This window comes from Bos javanicus, chromosome 3, assembly GCF_032452875.1.
Source record: "Bos javanicus breed banteng chromosome 3, ARS-OSU_banteng_1.0, whole genome shotgun sequence".
In the NCBI taxonomy this organism is placed as follows: domain Eukaryota; kingdom Metazoa; phylum Chordata; class Mammalia; order Artiodactyla; family Bovidae; genus Bos; species Bos javanicus.
Genome location: NC_083870.1, coordinates 11,117,017 through 11,141,688, shown reverse-complemented (window position 1 = coordinate 11,141,688; position 24,672 = coordinate 11,117,017). Strand labels below are relative to the sequence as shown.

Sequence of the window (24,672 nt, the reverse complement as noted above, 5' to 3'; positions counted from 1 at the left end):
CCACGTTACCATTAGTCCTTCCACTATATTCAATTATAATCAGGTGTTGTCTAAGATGAGATTTCATTATAATTATTCATTAAGTCATGGTATTTTATCACTCATAATTAGAAAACAAAAAAATCAAAGGGGAAAAATGAGGAAGGAAAAAAGTAGACTGGTGAAATATTTTTCAGAAACTGGACTGAGGGATAGAACTATGATTAAAGCATAGTAACTAGGGATCTTCTTGTGGGCTGACTCCACTGTAAAAGCTGAGGAGTAATTAGTTTAAGTTATGGTTAAAATTGTGAGGGTAAGAAGTAAGAATGGGAGGCTTACGCCAAGTTCTAGTGTGACTATGCCTACCATAGGTACAGGAATCGAGGTCTTTCAGCTTCCAGAAGAAAACCCAAAGGTGGGTTGAGTAGAGTGTTTTAGTGTCTATGTTTATTATAAAAGGAGAAGAAGAAATTTTCTCCCTTTTCTACTGAGTAAAGGACAAAAAGAAACAAGGTTCATCTCCAAAAAGAGAAGGTGTGTTTAGGCAGGAAACCATTCATGAAGCTATCTATTTTGGTTTTAAATTATGAAATATATTACAAAAAGCATAAGTGTATATATAATATATATATATATATGTGTGTATTTAAATAAAAATAATTTAAACAAAACACTAGATATCCAAGAATCATGTACAAGTTATAAACTAGAATAAAGAGGTATATTCAGGTGGCACAAAATTTCTCTTTCATTGAAATAATGAATTTACTATGTTCTATGGAGACAAGTCGGAGACGGCAATGGCACCCCACTCCAGTACTCTTGCCTGGAGAATCCCGTGGACAGAGGAGCCTGGTAGGCTACAGTCCATGGAGTCGCTAAGAGTCAGGCACGACTGAGCGACTTCACTTGCACTTTTCACTTTCATGCATTGGAGAAGGAAATGGCAACCCACTCCAGTATTCTTGCCTAGAGAATCCCAGGGACAGAGGAGCCTGTTGGGCTGCCTTCTGTGGGGTCACACAGAGTTGGACACGACTGAAGCGACTTATTAGCAGCAGCAGCAGCAGCAGCAGCAGCAGCAGCATGGAGACAAGTGGAGATGGAAATGGCAACCCACTCCAGTATTCTTGCCTGGAAAATCCCATGGACAGAGGAGCCTTGTGGGCTACAGTCCATAGGATCACAAAGAGTTGGACACGACTGAGCAACTTCACTTACTTATGGAGAAAAGATGAACGTCAGATGGCTCTTTTAACTCAAGGATGTTAGCTCTTTCTCCCACAGGCTTACCTTGTCATTCATGACTGCAAGGCTCTTCTCAAGTGTCTTGTGACTGTGAAACAGTGCCTCAGAGCTCACAAGGTCTTTGCCATAGTCCTCAGACGTGACTTGAGCCTCCTTCTCCTCAATCCACTGGATGGCTTCAGTCACATCCCTGCCAGACAACCCCATGAGCTACAGCAAAGGAAGAAGGCAGGCATTCCAGGGCAAACAGCACCCAGCAGGACCAGCCTCATTCACCTGTCAGAAATTATCCTATCTTCCCACACACTAGCAAAAAATAGCATAAAGAATTCCTGTTTGGGGGCTTCCCTGGTGATCCATTGGTTAAGAATTCACCTGCCAATGCAGGGGATGTGGGTTCAATCCCTGGTCCGGGAAGATCCCAGATGCAGAGACAGCTAGGCCTGTGCACCACAACTACTGAAGCTCATACACCTGGAGTCTGCACTTCACAAGCGAAGCCACCACAATGAGAATCCCGCCCACCACACTGGAGAGTAAACCCAGGCTCATCTCAGCTAGAGAGAGCCCGTCCACAACAACCAAGACCCAGTACAGCCAAAAATAGAATAAATGCACAAAGATTTTTAAAAAGAGTTCCTACTTTTATGGTTTCCATCGAGATGTAGAGACATGGGCATCCTGTCAGCTGAGCCTCCAGATATACTTCTGGGTTAGCTCTTCACAAATGTCCTTCTTCACAACCTCACCCTCCATTCTCGTTCTGCTTTTGCCCCTGCAGAACTTCCATCACTAATTCACTAGTGCTAACTTTATTACTTTAAGCTCCATTTAACACACTTGGCTATTGACTGGATCACAATTTTAACCACTGTGTTCCTTGTTGTTTTAAAGGCAAGAACATGATTTTCTTTGATTCAAGGTATTGGCCACTAATTGCTAACAGTAGACAAAGGCTAACCCAAATACCCAGCCTGGTGCTATTGCAGTTTTCTACAATTCAGTGGCCAGATTCCTACCTTTTGAATTTCTGAAGGTCTGCAGCACTGGACAGCATTTTCTGTCGTTGGAGAGCCAGACCATGGAGACGTTCCCAGGCTGCATTCACCTCCTTCTGCTTTGACTCAATCGAGGGCAGCTCAGGATGCTTTTCCTGTGGGAGTAAGTCAGTGTTGGACTAATAGAGAAAAAACTTTTAAAAACTTCTTATTTCACTAAGCAGAGGATAGCCATTTAGCCAGATACTACATTTCACCTTAGCCCTGGTCCCTTTTACTTGATCCACATCACCAAAATCTAGAAAACCAAACCACCAGATGTTGTATCTTCTGTCCACAGCTCAAGACTAGTCTACTAACATAGGTTGCCCAACCTCATTATTTTCAGAACTCCATCATGTTGATGGCTGCTAGCTTCCCTCAAGACCCTGGAAACCAAGGAAGAGAAAATTTCTTTCATGAAGTCTGACTTAATTTTTCAGATCTCGAGTACTGTGAGTTTTGGCTCTTTTGGGGCCCTGACACCTTGAGAATATAGTTGGAGCTATTTTCCTCTTCCCAGAACTAGATAAACATGCAGATAAATTTAATTTTGCAATTCACGCAGTTTCGCAGACTATCTGAAGCAATGAAATTTGTGTTTATCAGATAAAGCTAGCTAGTATCAGCCCATTTAGATACTTGGCAATTTTGAGTAGTTGCCATACACCAGGTCTCCAGACCCCTCCTATCCCTGTTTATTCCTATTTCCATTTCTTTTTTTCAGCCTCTTCAGACAGAATTTTCTTCTCCTTCCTTCTTTACAAGTAGAAATAATATTTTATAAGCTCCAGTACTTAGGCCTCAAGAAGTCTTTCAGCTTCTGTTCTTACTTTCTTGGAACATATTAAAAAGTATGATCTACTGAAAGATGAGAGAGCACATGGAGAAAGCCTGCACTATCCTTGCCAAATCCTTAGACATGGGAGGAAGGTTGTTTTAGATCCTGTACACCAACTGAGTCACTGTGTAACTGCAGTTACTTAAGAATATCAGGTGAGATCGGGAGAATGGCCCAGCTGAGCAGCTGACTCAGTGAATCTGACTCACTTAACCATGGAAAAATAAAATGTTTTCTGTTTTAAGTTTTGTAGTGGTTTGGTAGATAGTAACAGATAACATATTCAAAAGCAGAGACATTACTTTGCCAACAAAGGTCCATCTAGTCAAGGCTATGGTTTTTCCTGTGGTCACGTATGGATATGAGAGTTGGACTGTGAAGAAGGCTGAATGCCGAAGAATTGATGCTTTTGAACTGTGGTGTTGGAGAAGACTCTTGAGAGTCCCTTGGACTGCAAGGAGATCCAACCAGTCCATTCTGAAGGAGATCAGCCCTGGGATTTCTTTGGAAGGAATGATGCTAAAGCTGAAACTCCAGTACTTTGGCCACCTCATGCGAAGAGTTGCCTCATTGGAAAAGACTCTGATGCTGGGAGGAATTGGGAGCAGGAGGAGAAGGGGATGACAGAGGATGAGATGGCTGGATGGCATCACTGACTCGATGGACGTGAGTCTGAGTGAACTCCGGGAGGTGGTGATGGACAGGGAGGCCTGGCATGCTGCGATTCATGGGGTCGCAAAGAGTCAGACACGACTGAGCGACTGAACTGAACTGAACTGATAACTAAAAAAAAAAAAAAAGAAGAAGAAATCTGCACAATAATAAAAATACAATCATGTTAGAAGGAGAAATTTAGAGACTGTTGGAAATGAGGCCTGGAAAAAATTGAGAAATAGTTTATTTTCCCTACTCTAGTACCTATTAATCCTGAAATTTTGATTCTATTTACACATAAATATCACTCCCATTATATAGCTGCAGTGATAATAAAACTTTAAATGGAAAAGCATGATAGCCCACTATTGCAGTTTCTGTTCAATTCTTTCACGTACATATAAAATCAGACTGACTTCCCAGTTCTTACATATGTTAAGGGTATTTAGTCACACACTGAGTATTTGTATGCTCAGAAATTAAAAGGTTATTTAAGCATTTTCTTAAGTAAATGGGGGTAAATCTGCCTCCTTTTCCTTCCCCCTCAAAGAAAAATTTGTTTAATGATATCATATATATTATGAGAAGCCACGATTATTTTATATTCTTTGCCACTTCATAAACATGAAAAATTGATGTACTGCACAGTGCAAGAGTAACCTCATTGTGGACTGAATTTCTTTACATAAAGCCATGTACACTCACTCACTCACACCTCTATTTCTGTAGACTGGCAAGGGATGAATTCAGAAATGAGAGAAAGCTACTCTGGGCATGTCACTCCAGGGACAGGCATACCTCTGTTTTCTCACAATGTTCTATATACCTTTCTTGTCCCTTCTACAAATGGCCAGGCAATCTTCTTGAAGATCAGAACCCTTTCCCTGGATTGGCTCTGTTATTCCCCACCTCACCTCTGCACACTCATTGGCATATTGGTTCACTTCATTCACTCTCTCCTTTCGAACTTCCATATCTGCTAGGAACTCTTCAAACTTCTTATGCAGAACCTCTGTGCGCTCCCAGTCCTCACCCAGCTCCATTGATGTCACCAGAGCATCCTGTAGACACAGAAAGGTCTATTAGGTCACCAGCAAATATTTAGGGATTCCTGCAGTTCAAATGCCCAAAACCCTTGTTTACATTTACATTCCCAGGATAACTCAGAAGGAGATACTGGTGGAACCTGGGAGAACCCCTTCAAGAAAGTCAGAGCAAGGGCATATTTCCTGAGGTGGCACTGTGACTCAGGGAACGGTGGTCTTTGGGGTAATTCTTTGGGAAGACCAGGGACATTGTCAGAAAATGCCCTTGGAAGAACCTTTTTGTGGTTTGGAACATGAAAAGGAAATCCATCCTGGTTCTGCTCGATTCAACATCCTGAGTATTTACAAAAGTATTGTGCTGAATGCTTGCCTGTGTAAATTTTCAGTCCTAACCATAGGGTTATTCTTCAAGTAATAGGAGATAGAAACCTCTCTAGTTATAGGTACTAAGAGACAAAGGATTAAGGGGAAAACTGGCAATTCTCTCAGTTGGAACCAGAGTAGGATTGAAAACCTGGAAGGAGTGAAGGCTCATGGAAGGTAGAAGGGGGGCAATCCTAGATGATCTTTCAGTACACATTTTTTTTTGTATGTCTTGCCTTCTTCATGTTCAGATTCATACATTTAGACTTATCCTCCTATAATGTTGCCTACTTCCAGAACACCTCTAAATCTTTGCTAACATTCCTCTTTCTTCCAAGGAACTAAGCCCAGGAACAGATACCCTGACTTCTTTACAAAAAGTGAAAGTGAAAGTTGCTCAGTTGTGTTGCATGTTGCTTCTTGTGACCCCATGGACTGTAGCCTGCCAGGCTCCTCTGTCCGTGGGATTATCCAGACAAGAATACTGGAGTGGTAGCCATCCCTTGCTCCAGGGGATCTTCCCAACCCAGGGATGGAACCCAGGTCTCCCGCATTGCAGGCGGATTTTTACCATCTGAGCCACCAGGGAAGTCTGCATCAAATTGCTATGGGATGTCTGGGCCAGAGGGATGGAAAATCCTATATACAGGCTGTTTGGTGCTATACCTTGTCTCCAATCCACTCCAAGATATCGGCACACCCCTGGAAGTACTGTTGGAGTTTCAGGGCCCGCAGCAGCAAGGCACCCTTCTCCTGGGTCAGCTCCAGCAGCAGGTCCCACAGGCGGTTCAGTTCCTCCAGAAGGCCCTTTGGGAGGAGTAAAAGCACTCAGGCACGTTACCTGCTGTGGAGCAGCAGTTATAGACTCAGAGACCTGTGCAGAGAGGGATCTGGATAAAAATCCCTCATCCCATTAACTCGTGCATTAATTGCTCAAAAATATTTAAAAGAGGATAGGGCATGTATGGGAATAACCATTAAACCATATGATTACCTGTGGCGGATTCATGTTGATATATGGCAAAACCAATACAATATTGTAAAGTTAAAAAAAAATATGATCTTCCATAAAGAAAAATAAATAATAACATTTGGGTGTTTTAGAGGATGAAATGATTGCAAATGATAAGACAGGATGAAATAAAAATTCATTTAAAAACAGGTGCTTATTTGAATTGAACCTTTAGGGATAGAATTTTGATACACAGAAGATACAGAGAGGGTGTTCAAAGTACTGACAAAGGCACAGAAAAAGTTAGCATGGACTGTCTGTCAGAAGGGATAAGAGCTACAAGTTTTTCTGACTTACAAAGAAAATATGATCACCAAAGCAATAACAGAACTTGAGACTATATAGTTGAGGGCTATAATGCTAGGTTAGCTTAGAAGACCAGGTTTTACATATATTGTAAAATTAAATGTGTAATTTATGTTGTCTTCAAGAATCTTCTATTTTCCAACTACTTCATGGTTCTAAGGTAACATGTAGCACATAAATCACATTTATCTATGGATCCTGCAGTGCTACAGGATTACTATAATCTCAGAAATTCTGATAGATGTGAAGATGTTTCAGATATTTCTCAACTATTTTAATTAATGTAAGGGACTGATTTTTGTGCAATTTTACCAAATCATTTTTACTTAATAACAGGTAAATTTTGAGTTATTCTTGTTACAGAATCTTTTTTCTAATAAGGTTTATTCTTGTTAAAGTCTGTATCGCCTGACCATGTTTTGTTGATAGTAAAAGGAACTAGAATTTGTATGCTAGATATGGAAATATAAGTCCCAACTTATAAATATGTAACACACATTTCTTTTGACAATTTTAGAAACAGTTAAACAGTAAAAAAATTTTCACTTAATACAAAACGAACCTGAACTGACTCTATCAACCCAAACATTTTAGGGGAATATATGAATTAACTCAGAAAAAAAGTTGATAAATTAATAATGGATTCCATGGTGGTGCTGCTCTTTGATCTTCAGAGTTCAAGGGTTTGGAGAGCTACAATGGTAGCCACAGCATGTGAGCTCTGAGGAGAAAGAGGCATCATAGACAAAGGGAGAAAGATTTCAGAGAAGATTCAAAGAAAGAGTATCCCTTGTTTAGAGAGTTTAAGCACCAAGGACTCTGAGCTTAGAATTACTCAGAAAGGACATTTGGGAAAGCCAATTCATCTGGGTTCAGGCGGGTTTGATCTTGAGCCACCCCATCCTGTGATGGCATAAGGAGGAAGGTGACACTATTCAATGAGAGCTTTGTGCCATAGCTCTTCTCCCCACTCCTAGGAACACTAGCATATCCCATCATTTTTTCCTTCCACAATCTAAGTAAAATATAAGAGGCAGAACCATGGTTCCAAGTCAGTTGTATCAAGGTGTACACCTGTTGTAATCAATGAAAACTCTGATAACCTAATCAACAATTAGAAGCATCTCTCACAGAGCCCTACGATATATTTACCTTGGTGTCCTCATGGGCAAAATGCCCCTCAGGAAATCGAGTTTCCCTGGTTTTTTCCAGATCAGGAAGGACCCTTGATTTTGCTTGCACCTCTGTTTCAAAGTGTTCATGCTTCTGATATTTCCCCTGAAGATTAGAAATCAGAGTTTATGGCTTAATGGAGCCTGGTCTCCTGGATGATAAAAGAGTTCTTTTAGTCCTCTGCTTTCTTGCAGGCAGAACTACCAGTTTCTCAGCATAGATGAAACGATAACCTATGACCATAGCTGCTGCTGCTGCTGCTGCTGCTGCTGCTGTTAAGTCGCTTCAGTCGTGTCCGACTCTGTGCGACCCCATAGACGGCAGCCCACCAGGCTCCCCCATCCCTGGGATTCTCCATGCAAGAACACTGGAGTGGGTTGCCATTGCCTAGAGGAGTCCTATTCTAAAACAAGTTGTTGTGGCAGAATCAACGCATATAGGTTTTTAAAGATTCCCAGACCCAATGTCCTGGACCACAGAAGAAGGTCTTTTCAGTCCTTATTGCCTTGGGGAAATTTCCAATAAATATTATGTTAAAGTCTTAATTGCCTTCTGTGGAAATGAAATAATGTAACAGAATTTTTCCTTTTAAGAAAAGAGGAAGCAAATCCTACTGAAAGTAGTGAACAATGAGGAAAATTATCATGACAACAATGGCTTTTTTAATTTTAACTGGGAAGTTTTTGCATGCTAAATTATGCTCTTGTTGTCATATATAGATCAATCCATTTAGTAGGTAACACTTCGTTCTTGATCTAGGTGCTTCCTTTCTGATATCCATTGTGCATTTTAGGCATACAAGCCTTTCTTCTGATGCTGACTATGCCTTATTCTGTAATACAAGTAGTAGGGGGAGTTCTCACCAAACCTCTCTATCTGAGATCTCTCATTTGAACTTAACAAGAGTCATGAACAGCCAACTGGGAAAAACCCTGGTTAAATCATATCTTTCTGAAGAGAGCAAAGAGAAGTTAGTTCAGAAGTACTGATGTCTCTTTACTTCAATTCCATCCTTAATGCCATAAATATTGAAATTTCATAAATTCTTTGAATTCTCAGTGTTTTGCCCATGGTGTAAGTTCAGAGCAATATTACATTTATAAAGTATTATCTAGAATGAGTTTCCTGTGTAAATAAGACATTGGGGCTTAAGGAGTTGAAGACACGGACTATTTAGAGTCAGAATTACAGTTCCCGAAGTCTAATCTTCTATTACAGCATCCCTCTAGAGTTTACCAGATGCACACCTACATTATAAAAATGTTTCCCTCCCTAGAGATTTCAGAGTCTACTTTGGGGAAGTCAGTGAAACTGAAGAACCTGTATGTTTGTTGGGTCTTCATAGCTTTTATCACTTGCAGTCTTGATTTTCTCCATGATCCATTTCTCATGGTCATCAACATCTCGTATGAAAACCTGGTAGTGATAGGAATCTTCAAGTTTCTGACCCCTCTCAGCAACCCGTTCCTTGAACCTCTGGTACCGACTCAACACCTCCTGACGCCTCGCCTGGATCTCCTCTGCTGTTTCCAGGACCTCTGGCCCATCACTCTCCATAGCCTGCAAGTGAAAAAGTTTACTTATTGCTGCTTCTCAAGTCTCTAGTATAGTGTTTGTTTGTTTTTTTTTCCCTCTCTCTGTCTCTAATATTCTGTCTTTTTAAATGTCTTCAAGGCATTTACTCATGTTGGATTTAGGTTCAGATATCTTTATGCCTATAAAGGTCTCTTTTTAGAAAGGCTGTAGTACATTTATATAATTTTAACCACATGCAGCTACAACTTAGGCTGATAATTCTTGGTCATTCAGAATACTTTTCCAACTTTTCACATAAACATCTGCCCATATTAATAAACTTAACAGTAAAGTTCTATAACATGCATTATTAGACAATTGAAAACAAGTTTAAATTAGCAAAATCACATTTTCAGATGCATAAAAGAAATACAATTTTACTGCTTTCAAAAACTTAAAAGGTGTTAACATGTACTGATCATGACAAACCTAATTTAATGAAAAAATAAAAATGGCTTGCAATTAATTTTGACAAATGATATACCCCAAAGTCCAAAAAAAATTTATGTAAAAATAAAACTAATACATTATTTACTTTTTTATTTTCTTTATTCACAAACAATACAAGTCAAAAATTTAGCACATTTACAATCTAATTACCACAGATTTCAAATTATTAGCATCTTGGTAACTGACTTTTGCAATGTAAAACACTGTATTATCAAATAAAATCACATATTATTTTCCAATAATAGTGGGATCCAATTTATTTGTAACAACATCCAACAAAATCTCCATAGGATACACCTTCATTTATCTGGATATAAGCAGTTTTTCCTAGTTTACCTCAGTGAAAACATTCAATATAAGATTTAGACTTTAGTCTCCTTCTATACGTAATTGTTATTCTGTGGGTGGCCTTTACTAGTCTGGTTACAGAATTAAACCCTTCTACAGAGACTCAAACATTTATCATGAATTATTTTGCTCCAGGTTATCAGGTTGTTCTCCATGTGAACCTGTGTAAACAAGTCATTGCTGGATTTTGGTGCTGTATAGCCACAGCTCAAGGTCAGTTTAAAGTGATACATTCATAAAAAAGAGAATTAAAATTAAGCTTGTTTACTTCTTAAGAATCAAGAAAAATCCTTGGTGATCCTGTCAAAGATAGCACAGAAAGTTCAAAGGAGACAGCTTTCTTAATTATATTGGTGACAAATTGTCCGATAAAGAATTCTGTACTCACGGTTTCCTTTGGAAAGTGTTATGCTTTTCCTAAAGGTCAAGAACCTGCCAAAATAAAATGTGTCCAAAAGAGAGACAGAGAGAGAAAGAAAGAGAAACAATTCACATGTAATTGTTTAGTCTAACTTAGAGATGAGAGAAATGTTACATATGTGGCAAGACAAAAAGAAAAAAAAAGCCTCTTGCTTGGGCCAGAATCCCGCCAACTACAATCTACCCTATCTTCAGGAGACAGATTGAGCTGAGGCAGCTGCTAACTTTCACAGATGCTGGGTGACTCAGCGCTTTGAAGGGACTGTGGCCCTCAAAGGTCTTCAACAGGACTTTATAAAAAAAAAAAAATGAAAGCAAAATTCTTAGATGAAAACTTAGAAAAAAAACTGCTATAGATGTAACATAGGGCAATGTTAAGATTATGTTTTGTTTCTTCAATTAGTTTTAAATTTTACTTCTAAGAATTATAAACAGGAAGGAATTCTGGGTTGCCCATTCTTCATACTCTGTACAGAATTACAAGAACTCAAGGCATACATAGGTTCTTGTTCCAACCTGTCTCTCAGAAATACAAATCACCAACTCCATTAAAACTCAGCTATAGATTTTTAACAGTCTTTAAGCAACAAGACATCCTAATTCTTGCTGTAGAGACTTTGTTAAAATAGGGAAAATTTTTTATTTCTGGTTGTTTATTCACAGATTGTTCCTTTTATTTAAATGATTAAGGGTAAGGCTAAATCAGATTTTTAAAAACCCAAAGGAAGTAAGATATATGCTTGCTTATTAGCATTTTGTGAAACAAAAATTAGGATACCTCATCACTTTGTCAACAAAGGTCTGTATAGTCAAAGCTATGTTTGTTTGCTTGCCTTTCCAGTAGTCATGTACAGATGTGAGAGTTGGACCATAACGAAGGCTGAGTGCTGAAAAATCGATGTTTTCAAACTGTGATGCTGGAGAAGACTCCTGAGAGTCCCTTAAACTGCAAGGAGATCAAACCAGTCAATCCAAAGGAAATCAACCCTGAATATTCATTGAAAGGACTGATTCTGAAGCTAAAGCTCCAATACTCTGGCCACCTGATGTGAAGAGCTGACTCACTGGAAAAGACCTTGATGCTGGAAAAGATTGAGGGTAAGAGGAGAAGTGGGCAACAGAGGATGATGGTTGGCTGGCATCACTGACTCAATGGACATGAGTTTGAGCAAACTCTGGGACATAGTGAAGGACAGGGAGGCCTGGTGTGTTGCAGTTTATGGAATTTCAAAGAGTCAGACACTACTGAGTGACTAAAGAACAACATTTGACAAACTAATGAGGCCATAAAATATCTAAAAATGGAACAAAGTTCTAAACTTTGGGATAAAGTCATACTATTTATTGTATGTATTATTTTTAATGAAGAGAAAATAAAGCAGAAATCTTCCAAACACATAATTCTTTTATATAACTTTTAAGAAATGAAGTAAACATATCAAAAAAAAAAAAAAGATTCGGATGCCTTCAGATCCTCCTAAAAAACAGTGGGTCTATCCATGTCAAATATCATTCCACTGTAGATCCAACTTGAATAACATAGTATTCATGGTCTACTAGGGTAGACCAAGGTTCTACATTTCTAGTTTCCTTTCACCCTGGATCATCTCACCCAAAGAAACTGAGAGAGCTTTAAATTCTGTTCTTGAAAGTATACTATTAACTTTACATTTTCATACAGTTTCATTATATAAAAATCAAATTTGGGTGCTAAAGGCATGAACACAAATCTTAGGGAATGTATTAGTACAAGGGTCAGGCTGTTTGCTTCAGATTGATGGAAGGGCATGATGAGAAAATTTTGAACCCTGGTAGCTTAATATTTGGGTCTCTGACCTTCTTGCCACTATTACAGTTTTCCAAGAATGGTTATCGGCACTGACGAAATAGAGGCCCTGAGTACAGCAGACTCAGGTAAAGAATGTATGAGAGACATTGTGGAGGTTAAGAATCATGTTCAATCTTTAAAATTGTATGTAGCCCTTTATATAAATGAGTGCTGAGAGATTACAGGGAAAACTAAGTTCATTACAGACAGCTTCATTAAAGAGAAGTCTTATACTCAGTTTTACAGGGTGGGAGTACTTTTGAGAACTGTTGTATTTGATCTTGGTTATCAGCTCTGGACAGAACTGTACTTCTCACACTCATTTAATCAGCACTACCCAGCTTTCCTGAGTCTCTTCTCAGTTATCAGATCTTCATTTCCTAGACTCAGAAACTCCAAGAGATGCTTTATATACCCAAATTCTAAACTGTCCCCAATTTGCAACACTAAAATTCACATGCTTACTGTGGAATTTTAGAGTTCAATTTTCTCAACTCATTTAACAACAAGGAAAAATACACTAATTTTAATGTAAAAAATGTTTTCCTGTGGAGTAGAGGTCATCATTATTTTATTTTTAAGACTTTATTTTTGCTTCTGCAGAGTGAGTTCTCATTTTAAGAAGCCTCCAATGTTTGTCTCCTAATTTAAAATATTAAATATTGTCATTCCAAAAAAGAAAGAAAGACCTCAATATTCACTTTAACTCTTATTACCTCAGATTCTCCAAAGGTGTGCTGTGCTGTGCTTAGTTGCTCAGTCGAGTCTGACTCTATGCGACCCCATGGACCATAGCCTGCCAGGCTCCTATGCCATGAGGATGCTCTAGGCAAGAATACTGGAATGAATTGCCATGTTCTCCTCCAGGGCATCTTCCCAACCCAGGGATCGAACCCAGGTCTCCTGCATTGCAGGTGGATTCTTTACCATCTGAGCCACCAGGGAAGCCCATGAATACAGGAGTGGGTAGCCTATCCCTTTTCCAGGGGATCTTCCCAACCCAGGAATCAAACTGGGGTCTCCTGCATTGGCAGGCAGATTCTTAATCACTAGCACCACCTGGGAAGCCTCTTATTTAATATAATCTTCCCCAAATATCAGATAATAAATAGGTTGGTGAGGTGGAACACAGTGTAAGAGAACTCACTGCTCAATCCTCAGTAATGTGAAAAAAAAAAAAAATCATGTAAGAAGTTCCACCAGCAGGTCAGCACAGTGATCTACCCTCTGAATGGTGTCCTTACTTTTGACCATCAGACCCTGCTGTTTGCTGTTTCTTTTCCTTTAGCTTTTCTCTCAATTTGAAATTGTTTTTATTCAACACACTGGAATAGCATGCACACATACACAGTTTAGCTAGTAAAATTACATTTGCAATTTCAAGTGAGGGTGTGTTTCATCTTAGAAGGTTTTTAAGCAGAGTAGTAAAGCAATAATATTTAAGTTTTAAGAAATAATGTAGTCTCAGTTGGAAGAGCAGACTGAAGGTGAGAAAGTGTGAAAGTTTCAGCTATATAAATTTTTTAAAGACAATGATAAATGACAATGGCATAAATGTAATTTATATAATATATATAAATGTCATTTATAAGACCTTATAAGTGATAAATGATGATACAACAATAATAATCATAATATAATTTATAAATTATAATGATAAATAAGTGATAATGATAAAGATAAATGGCAAGAATAAAATTTGAGGGACTAGGAAAGTAGTAGATGGTAAATCTGCCTGAAGTGCGGGAGACTCGGGTTCAATCCTTGGGTTGGGAAGATCCCCTAGAGTAGAAAATGGAAACTTACTCCAGTATGATTGCCTGGAGCATTCTGTGGACAAAGGAGCCTGACACGTTACAGTCCACGGGGCGGCAAAGAGTCGTCAGACACAACTTAGCGACTAACACTTTCATTTTCTTTTTCAGGAAAGTGATAAAGTTTATATTTTAAGGCACGACAAGAAAATTTCAACATAAAATTCTCTCTGTGTGTCCATTTGGGCATTCTTCCTCTCTCCCTAATGTGCAGTGTGCACTTGCATTACACATCAAAAAGAACTTCGCAAAAATGGGAGTGTCTGCTGAGCAGTAAAGATCACTTCTTTTCCTTTCTTTTGACCCTAGCAATGTAACTCCTTTTAAAATAAATATTGTTATTTCCCAACTCTGTGAAGAGTCATGACTTGATGCTTGCTTTGTAAATGCTTACCTAGACTATATATCCTTGTTGAACTTTATGTAATACATTAGTATGTCATTTGATGCATGATTCTTTGTCTTGAAGATGTATCTGACTGTGCCTCTGACCTCTAACAGGTGGGACAGTTCTCAGAGCTTTCTGAGAGTCTGTCTCCCTGCTTATAATGCTCAATTTGTCTCAAATAAAATTCTCTTTACTCTTCTAAACTGGATTGTTAATTGAACTTTAATTGAGAAATAGATTATATAATACAAAATCTTCAAAAAGGGAAAACAGATAAGAAAACTGCATAACCCTTTCATATTCTGAAATTTTTGTATATCAATTCTGGAACAATAATTACACTTAGAAAATTATAGTTAAATAATTAGTCAATCAATCTGTAATTTCATTCCTCATGTTTTATGAAAAACAGTAAAAGTAGAATATTAAAGACACACTATTTAATCACAGGAACACTTCTTGTTTCCTTTTTTTCTCTTTTTCCTTGTTTTCTTATGCCAAATGTATTTTCTGACGACTTCCCTTTACCAAGACCTCTCCAGACCCAAACTGTGACTTTTCTCTCACGGTCTCTCTCTCTCTCTGAGTTCTTTTAGATAGCATTAGCCTTTTCTCATAAGACCTTTCCCTTAACTTTTGTCTTTGCATCTGATTCTTGAGTATCATAAGATTTAGGAGTGAGGATGAGGGCATGGCTGTGGCATATTAGTGGGGAAGTAAGGCTGACAACCATAGGATTCCTGTAGGTAGGCTACAGAAAAGTGAAAATCTATTAACATTTGCATAGTCATCAGCTTTATTATTGCATCACCACTGAGGTGTGGGCCTTGGAGAAAACCATCCTTTATGAAGCATGTATCAAGAGAAGGATTCACAAGACAAAGAGCCCTCAAACAAAGTAAGATTTTTATTTATTTATTTTTTTAATGTTGAATATATGTTTTTTTTTTTTAAACTTTACATAATTGTATTAGTTTTGCCAAGTATCGAAATGAATCTGCCACAGGTATACCCGCGTTCCCCATCCTGAACCCTCCACCCTCCTCCCATCCCTCCCCTCCCTCTGGGTTGTCCCAGTGCACCAGCCCCAAGCATCCAGTACCGTGCATTGAACCTGGACTGGCGACTGGTTTCAAACATGATATTATACATGTTTCAATGCTATTTTCCCAAATCTCCCCACCCTCTCCCTCTCCCACAGAGTCCATAAGACTGATCTATACATCAGTGTCTCTTTTGCTGTCTCGTACACAGGGTTATTGTTTCCATCTTTCTAAATTCCATATATATGCGTTAGTATATTGTATTGGTGTTTTTCTTTCTGGCTTACTTCACTCTGTATAATAGGTTCCAGTTTCATCCATCTCATTAGAACTGATTCAAATGTATTCTTTTTAATGGCTGAGTAAGATTTTTAAAAAATGGAGTCTAGCATCCTGAAACCCAAGGGAAAAGAGGTCAAAAGGGAAGCACTGTTGTCCAATATGGTAGATCAGTTGGCCGGAACAATCTGAATGCAGCATGCTGATACTGGTTTATTCACTAAATAGATATTTATTGATGTTTCTGCTTCATTAATAAGTACTTTACATGTTATTACAGTGAAACCAAGGATTACATTTTCCAATGTATCATGAAAAAATATTGATAAGCTAATTAATAGATTACTTATATTACTTTACTTTTCTTAGAGTCAAGGTTTTTGTTTCTTCATTTACTGCATTTAAAATTTTCTTCAGTGAACTTCTTGGCCTGAGATTCTTTGCCATGGTCCTTAACTACCACAGAACTGCAACCAACTCCTTTATGGGGCTTCTGTCTATGTCAGTTTTAAAAAGGCCTATCCATTCTCTTCATTTCTAGTGGTCATCATTTTAATGAAGTTAATTTGGTGCTCAATAAATCAATCTCCACTAACTTGGCACATTGGCTCATTATAGTTGGATGCAGGCCTTAGTCCCTGTTATTGACCCAGACATGGAATTAATATTGTGTAGTACTGCCAAGATAAAAATCATACAAGGGATTCATAATTGGACCTACTGAAAAACATCTAGACTGTTATTTATCAACACATGAACACTTGATTAGAAATTAGGATTATTCTTCAAGTATATTCATTATAAATACAATAGAGAGAATTAGTCTCATGAAGATGGTTGCTCAGTTACCATATCTTATAATCATATGTCTTGACTGTATTAAAATTAAATTTTTATCCCAATTATTTCCACAAGTTAAGTTTATCTAGGAGAAATCGAATAGCAGAAAACCTAGTCAACAAAGTCTGATTCAAAATGTATCAAATTGAATAAAGGTTGAAAAAAACTATAGAATTCAGTTATTAGTGAATTTTGTTTATTGATGACCTTCGGGAAACCAGTTTCAACCAAAGACTGACAGAAAAAGACAGATGGAAGAGAGTTGAGGATAAAAAGACTCTAACAATTATATAGACTCCCAAACACTAGATGTTATTTGAGGTCCCCGGTCTTATGAAAAAAAGATGTTAGCTTGACTCATGTGCTTTTTTATGGCTTCCTTTATCTCTTTATTCCTCAAGCTATAGATAATGGGGTTGAAAAATGGGGACACAACTGCAAAGGCCAGAGCAATGGCTGTATCCCAGAATAAGGAGTAGGTGGCAGAGAAGCGTAGGTACATGAGAGCCACACTGCCAAAGAAGAGCAGAAATACAGTAAGGTGGGAGACGCACGTGGAAAAGGCCTTGCGACGGCCCTCAGTGGAACGGATACGTAGAATTACAGCCACGATACCAATGTAGGACATGAAGATGAGCATCACAGCTGTAATAATCTCCACTGCATGGACAACATCCACTACCTGAATCATAAGGATAGCTTGTGTGTCTGTGCAGGCCAGGCGTAGTACTGGGAGGAAGTCACAAAAGATATGCTCCAGGTGATTAGAGCCACAAAATGGCAGTGTGGAGATCCAGGCAATTTCAGGAAGGGGTGTGGCAAAACCACAAACACAGCAACCTAAAGTCAGCCAGGCACACAGCTTTGGGGTCATGATAGTAGGGTAATGAAGAGGGCTGCAGATGGCCAGGTAGCGGTCAAAGGCCATAGCTGTCAAGAGACAAACCTCACTGATGCCTGTGGAATGGAAGAAATACATCTGCAGGAGACAGCCATTTAAGGAAATGCTCTTCTCACAAAGCAGGCAAGAGAGCATCTTTGGTATGGTAGCTGTAGTATACCAGATCTCCAGGAAAGAAAGGGCACTGATAAAGAAGTACATGGGAGTGTGGAGATGAATATTCAGCTGGACCACTGTGATGATGACCACATTTCCAACAACAATGAATGCATAAATGAAGAGCAGTAGAACAAAACAGATGACAGAATCTCTCCAGGAATAAGGGAAAGCAGAGAAGATAAACTCATTAGCAGTGGTTTGATTGGCATTCTCCATCTCCAGGTGAGAAATGAGGTTTTCAAATCCTATTGCATTCAAACTTTCTAGGTGATGTCTACTACTCATCATAGAGTAAGTACACTTACAAAATACCAGCATCTGGATAAATCCCTGCCTTGGGAGTGTAGAAGAATAAGGAATATTCCATATTCCATAGATGCTTACAACTAAAATTGGAGTGTGGAAAAAAATTCAATCAGAAAGCACACCCAATAGATTAGATTAATAATTCTCAAAATTTATTAGGCATCAGGATCACTTGGAGGGCTTGTTAAAACATAGCTTACTGGTCTTCATCCTGAGAAAAGTGAAGGAAAACGCGGTCACCTACAAGCCAAGAAGAAAGGCCTTGAAAGGAATCAACTCTGCCAAAATCTTGATGTCAGACTTCCTAGCTTTCAGAACTGTGAGAAAACAAATTCTTGTTGTTCAAGTCACTTAGTCTGATACTTTGTTATAAAAGCTTTAGTAAATTAATATACCATACTTATACTCAGCACTCAACCAGTTTCCCTTGCTGACCTTCTTATTTCTTGGTTCTTCTAGATACCAACTTTACACATTTTTGCATCTATTGTCTTCTTATGTCTCAAACTTAATCATCGAAGTCTGCTTAACTTTTTTCTGTCATATTACCAATACATTTTATTTCTTTTATCTTACCCCTAATTTGATGCTTAGTAATAATGCCTACACTATTGTAATAGATTACCAAATGTTTCTACTTCCAATGTGAGTATTTTCATAAATCCCTCTATTTCCTCAAGACTGATCTTGCTATAACATCAGTTTACTCATGTGACTCCCCTTCCATACCTATACTTAAGTCACCATGTTCTTCCTCTAAATTGTTTTTTCTTTAAAAGGAAAAAAATCTCAGATCATCTAGGATAAAATTTTTAATCACTGCAAAAGGAAAAAAACTTAGCTTCACTTTTGTCTGTCATTGATTAATAATGTTATGGTATGTTAGGAAAGGGTACATTATTAATGTTCTCTTATTTATATTATCTATAGATGCATTTGTTCATTGATTATGTGACTGAAAATGAACATGTTAAATGCTCAGACATGTCTGACTCTTTGTGATCCCTTGGACTGTAGCCTGCCAGGCTCCTCTCTCCATGGAATTCTCCAAGCAAGAATACTGGAGCCATTTCCTTCTCCAGGAGACCTTCCCTACCAAGGATTGAACCCAGGTGTCTGTATTACAGGCAGATTCTTTACCATCTGAGCCACCAGGATGCCCAATTATGTGACCAAGGCCCATAAAGCTCTCAACTACATCATATTTAGTATTGTACTGTAAATGACATTTTTGTTATTTCAGCAGAAAACAAAGCCATTTTGTCTACTGTTGCTATGAAAAATTGTTCATTTCCAATCCGATTGATTAAACCTGCTGTTAGTCCAAACATGTCACTTTCAGTTTCTGGTCTCAGAATTCCTGAAAGAAATCTCCCCTGCATGAAATATCCTCTTGTTCTTTACAAGCTCTACCTTCTCTTTAAATTAGCCAAATTCTATTGGGTTAACCAAAAAATTCATTCAGATTTTTCCAGAAAATGTTATGGGAAAAGCCCAAAAGAACTTTTTGGCCAGCCCAATACATGTGTCTTTTCCAATTTTAACAAGATAATTCCACACATAATAGAAATCACTCTATTTCCTGTAATATTTATATGTCTATATATCTTTTCCTTTTAAGTTTTTTCAAGTGTTCTTGATTTTTCATATACATATCTGATCTTTCCCATAAGACTTGATGCCCCCAGTAGCAGTCCCTACATATTGTGACTATTGCCTTTAAGACAGGGTCCTACAAACTGAACCAGTCTACTCATTCAAGAAAGGGCCTCTAAGAAGACCCAGACTCTGAGCAGAACTAATTACTCATTCTGCTGAAAAGATGTGGCTAAGTAGAAGAAAGATAAGAGAGATGGAAATCAAAAAGAAAAACTTAGATTTTTCCCAATGAACACTTCTCTGTCTTTTCCAAATCTCAGTAAAGTCTAGTACAATTGTCAATGATATTAATGCCTCACAACAAACTGGAAATCTCACTTGATTCCTGAAACATTTCAGAAATCAATCACAATGCTCATTTGTTGTTTTAAAGCTATCTGATAAGCTTTGGCCCCACTTGTATCGCTCCTATTTCTTGGGAAATTTAGCAACTGAAACATTTGTGTTTTGTACTAACTTGCTTATAACAGGGCTTCCCTGGTAGTTCAGACAGTACAGAATCTGCTTGCAATGCAGGAGAAGTTCCTGATTCCTCCTTGCCCAGGCTTACCAATAGTTACTTACAGTTTATACATGGACACTAGGGCTGTCTATTGTCCTGTGTAAATGTTTTCCTTTCCCTAGATATCTCCCAACTCCCCCAAATTAGCTGATTTACTGACCTTGCTGCTGTTGGGTTCCGAACTTGGAATAAACATGGATGAAGACTCTATCTTTCCGTACTCTAATGTGGTCAACCATACAGAGCTACTGAGCCAAGCTTCCTTTGCTCTTCTGCTATGTTTATACCCTGAGTCTTCCACCTAAACTATATTTCCTTCATCAGCCAGTGATAAAGAGATCTGACTCTCCCTATGGAGCTCTCTCCTTCTATCCTGCCCCTTTGTGTGCACCTGTCTGTCTTCCTAAGCCTAGCTAGAATAGGAAGATGGACTCTCCTGAGAATAATACACAAGTGATTTAAAATAAGTAGGAAAACAATCCTTCTTACAATAGTTCCAATTAGGAAAAATGTTCAAGTTGGTAATTAGGAGAAGCCCAATCTGAGGTAACTCAAATCCAGGACAAATGAGATAATCCAGGAGTCTGAGATATTGCAATAAGTGTGTTTCTGTTTATTTGTTTAACTTTCTTTTTTATGGTACTTCTGATTGGATTAACTTTTAAATAAATCAAAAGCTGAAATTCCAAGAGTCACATTTGAAGAATGTTAATGCAGATGGCAGAGTAGAAGGATATGTGCTCATCTGCAAGAACTCCAAAACAGCAACTCTCTGCTGAACAGCCATCACTGGGGAATGTTGGATCTCACCAATAAAAGATACCCCATGTCCAAGGGCAAAGGAGGAGTCCCAGCAAGATGGTAGGAGGAGTGAAATCAAGTTTAGAATCAAATCCCTTACCCACCAGAGATGCTCAGAGGGCTCAAACAAACCTTGTGTGCACCAGGACCCAGACACCCCACAGATATTGAGCCAGAACTGTGTTTGAGTGTCTCCTGTGAAGGTGCAGGTCAGCAGGGGCTTACCGCAGGGACAGGGGCTCTAGGTGCAGCAGACCTGGGTATGGCATAAACCCTCTTGGAGGAGTTCACCATTAACCCCACCATAGAGCTGCCAGAACTTACACAGGACTGGGGAAACAGACTCTTGGAGGGCATAAACAAAATCTTGTGTGCACTAGGACCCAGGAGAAAAGAGCAGTGACCCCACAAGAGACTGACCCAGACTTGCCTGTGAGTTTCCAGAAGTCCCCACTGGAGGCATGGGTCAGGGTTGGCCTGCTGCAGGGTCGGGGACACTGAGTGCAGCAGTGCATGCATGGGACCTTTTGAAGGAGGTCACTATTATTGTCATTGCCTCCACCATAATTTGGCCTCAGATCAAACAACAGGGAGGGAAGACAACCCTGCCCATCAACAGAAAATTGGATTAAAGAGCATGGCCCCACCCATCAGAACAAGAGCAGAAGAGTTTCCCCCTCAATCAGTCTCTCCCATCAGGAAGCTTCCCGTAGGCTCTTATCCTTCTCCATCAGAGGGCAGACAGAATGAAAACCGCAGTAACAGAAAACAAACCAAACTGATCACATGGACCACAGCCTTGTCTAACTCAATGAAATTATGAGCCAGGTCGTGTAGGGCCACCCAAGATGGACCAGTGATTGTGGAGAGTTCTGAAAAAACATGGTCCACTGGAGAAGGGAATGGCAAACCACTTCAGTATTCTTGCCTTGAGAGCCCCATGAACAGTATGAAAAGACAAAAAGATAAGACACTGAAAGATGAACTCCCCAGGTCTGTAGGTGCTCGATACGCTATGGGAGATCAGTGGAGAAATAACTCCAAAAAGAATGAAGAGACAGTGTCAAAGCAAAACAACACCCAGTTGTGGATGTAACTGGTGATGGAAGTAAAGCCCAATGCTGTAAAGAGTAATATTGCATAGGTGCTGCTGCTGCTAAGTCACTTCAGTTGTGTCTGACTCTGTGCCACCCCATAGATGGCAGGCCACCAGGCTCCCCCATCCCTGGGATTCTCCAGGCAAGAACACTGGAGTGGGTTGCCATTTCCTTCTCCAATGCATGACAGTGAAAACTGAAAGTGAAGTCACTCAGTCATGAGTGACCCCATGGACTGCAGCCTTCCAGGCTCCTCTGTCCATGGGAATTTCCAGGTGAGAGTACTGGAGTGGGTTGCCATTGCCTTCTCTGAATATTACACAGGAACCTGGAATATTAGGTCCATGAATCAAAGCAAGTTGGATGTGGTCAAACCAGTGATGGCAAGAGTGAACACTGACATTTTAAGAATCAGTGAATTAATATGGATTGGGATGGGTGAATTTAAATCAGATGACCATTATATCTACTACTGTGGACAGGAATCCCTTAGAAGAAATGGAGTAGCCATCATAGTCAACAAGAGTCTGAAATGCAGTACTTGAATGTAATCTCAAAAATGACAGAATGATCTCTGTTCGTTTCCAAGGCAAACCATTCAATATCACAGTGATCCAAGCCTATGCTCCAACCAGTAATGCTGAAGAAGCTGAAGTTGAATGGTTCTATGAAGACCTACAACACCTTCTAGGACTAACACCCTAAAAAAAGATGTCCTTTTCATTATAGGGGACTGGAATGCAAAAGTAGGAAATCAAGAGCTTCCTGGAGTAACAGGCAAGTTTGGCCTTGGAGTACAAAATTAAGCAGGTCAACAGCTAACAGAGTTGTGTCAAGAGAATGCACTGATCATAGTAAACACCCTCTTCCAACAACACAAGATAAGACGTTACACATGGATATCACCAGGTGGTCAATACCAAAATCAGATTGATTATATGATTTGCAGCAAAAATGGAGAACCTCTATACAGGCAGCAAAAGCAAGACCAGGAGCTGACTGTGGCTCAGATCATGAACTCCTTATTGCCAAATTCAGATTTAAATTGAAGAAAGTAGGAAAAACCACTAGATCATTCAGGTATGACCTAAATCAAATCCCTTAAGATTATACAGTAGAAGTGACAAATAGATTCAAGGGATTAGAACTAATAGACAGAGTGCCTGAAGAACTATGGACTGATGTTCACGACATTGTACAAGAGGCAGGGATCAAGACCATCCACAAGAAGAAGAAATGCCAAAAGGCAAAATGGTTGTCTGAGGAGGCCTTACAAATAGCTGAGAAAAGAAGAGAAGCTAAACGCAAAGGAGAAAAGGAAGGATACACCCATTTGAATACAGAGTTCCAAAGAATAGCAAGGAGAGATAAGAAAGTCTTCCTCAGGGATCAACGCAAAGAAACAGAGGAAAACAATAGAATGGAAAAGACTAGCGATCTCTTCAAGAATATTAGAGACACCAAGGGAACATTTCATGCAAACATGGGCTCAATAAATGACAGAAATGGTACGGACCTAATAGAAGCAGAAGATATTAAGAAAAGGTGGCAAGAATGCACAGAAGATCTATACAAATAAGATCTTCATGACCCAGATAACCATGACGGTGTGATCACTCATCTAGACCCAGATATTCTGGAGTACAAAGTCAAGTGGGCCTTAGGAAGCATCACTATGAACAAAGCTAGTAGAGGTAATGGAATTCCAGTTGAGCTATTTCAAATCCTAAAAGATGATGCTGTGAAAGTGTTGCACTGAATATGCCAGCAAATTTGGAAAACTCAGCAGTGGCCACAGGACTGGAAAAGATCAGTCTTCATTGCAATCCCAAAGACAGGCAATGTCAAAGAATGTTCAAACTGCTGCACAATTGCACTCATCTCACACACTAGCAAAGTAATGCTTAAAATACCCCAAGCCAGGCTTCAGCAATACGTGAACCATGAACTTCCAGATGTTCAAGCTGGTTGTAGAAAAGTCAGAGGAACCAGAAATCAAATTGGATCAAATCTGTTGGATCATCAAAAAAGCAAGAGTTCCATAAAAACATCTACTTCTGCTTTATTGACTATGCCAAAGCCTTTGACTATGTGGATCACAGCAAACTGTAGAAAAGTCATAAAGAGATGTGAATACCAGACCACCTTACTGCCTCCTTACTATGCAGGTCAAGAAGCAGCAGTTAGAACTGGACATGGAACAACAGACTTGTTCCAAATTGGGAAAGGAGTATGTCAAGGCTGTATATTGTCACTCTGCTTATTCAACTTATATGCAGAGTATATCATGCAAAATGCCAGTCTGGATGAAGCATAAGCTGGAATCTGAAAACTAAGATCATGGCATCCAGTCCCATCACTTCATGGTAAATAGATGGGTAGTCAGTGGAAACTGTGACAGACTTTATTTTGGGGGGCCCAAAATCACTGCAGATGGTTATTGCAACACTGAAACTAAAAGATGATTACTTCTTGGAAGAAAAGCTATGGTCAATGTGGACAGCACATTAAAAAGCAGAGACATTACCAACAAAGGTCCTTGTAGTCAAAACTACAGTTTTTCCAGTAGTCATGTATGGATGTGAGAGTTGGACTATAAA

At 39.1% G+C, this 24,672-nt stretch overlaps 2 protein-coding genes across 2 annotated transcripts in view; both read right to left on the bottom strand.

The window, feature by feature from the left end:
• Nucleotides 1-10,708, bottom strand: part of SPTA1 (spectrin alpha, erythrocytic 1) — an 87,810-nt gene extending 77,102 nt beyond the window's left edge. Inside the window, exons 1-7 of the mRNA XM_061402261.1 lie at nt 10,424-10,708; nt 8,983-9,222; nt 7,642-7,767; nt 5,838-5,978; nt 4,677-4,823; nt 2,250-2,383; nt 1,276-1,420 (exon numbers count right to left, since the gene is read on the bottom strand). Coding sequence (XP_061258245.1) covers nt 1,276-1,420; nt 2,250-2,383; nt 4,677-4,823; nt 5,838-5,978; nt 7,642-7,767; nt 8,983-9,219 — 930 coding nt within the window. The 5' untranslated portion in view covers nt 9,220-9,222; nt 10,424-10,708. The remainder of the gene's footprint in view (nt 1-1,275; nt 1,421-2,249; nt 2,384-4,676; nt 4,824-5,837; nt 5,979-7,641; nt 7,768-8,982; nt 9,223-10,423) is intronic.
• A 6,270-nt stretch (nt 10,709-16,978) lies between these two features.
• Nucleotides 16,979-17,923, bottom strand: LOC133245265 (olfactory receptor 6K2). The gene has a single exon (XM_061413202.1). The coding sequence runs from the start codon at nt 17,921-17,923 to the stop codon at nt 16,979-16,981; it is 945 nt and encodes a 314-aa protein (XP_061269186.1).
• Nucleotides 17,924-24,672: the final 6,749 nt, after the last annotated feature.

Coding starts and splice junctions, on each gene's coding strand:
- LOC133245265 (XM_061413202.1), bottom strand. CDS start 17,923: ATGGAGAATGCCAATCAAACCACTGCTAATGAGTTTATCTTCTCTGCT.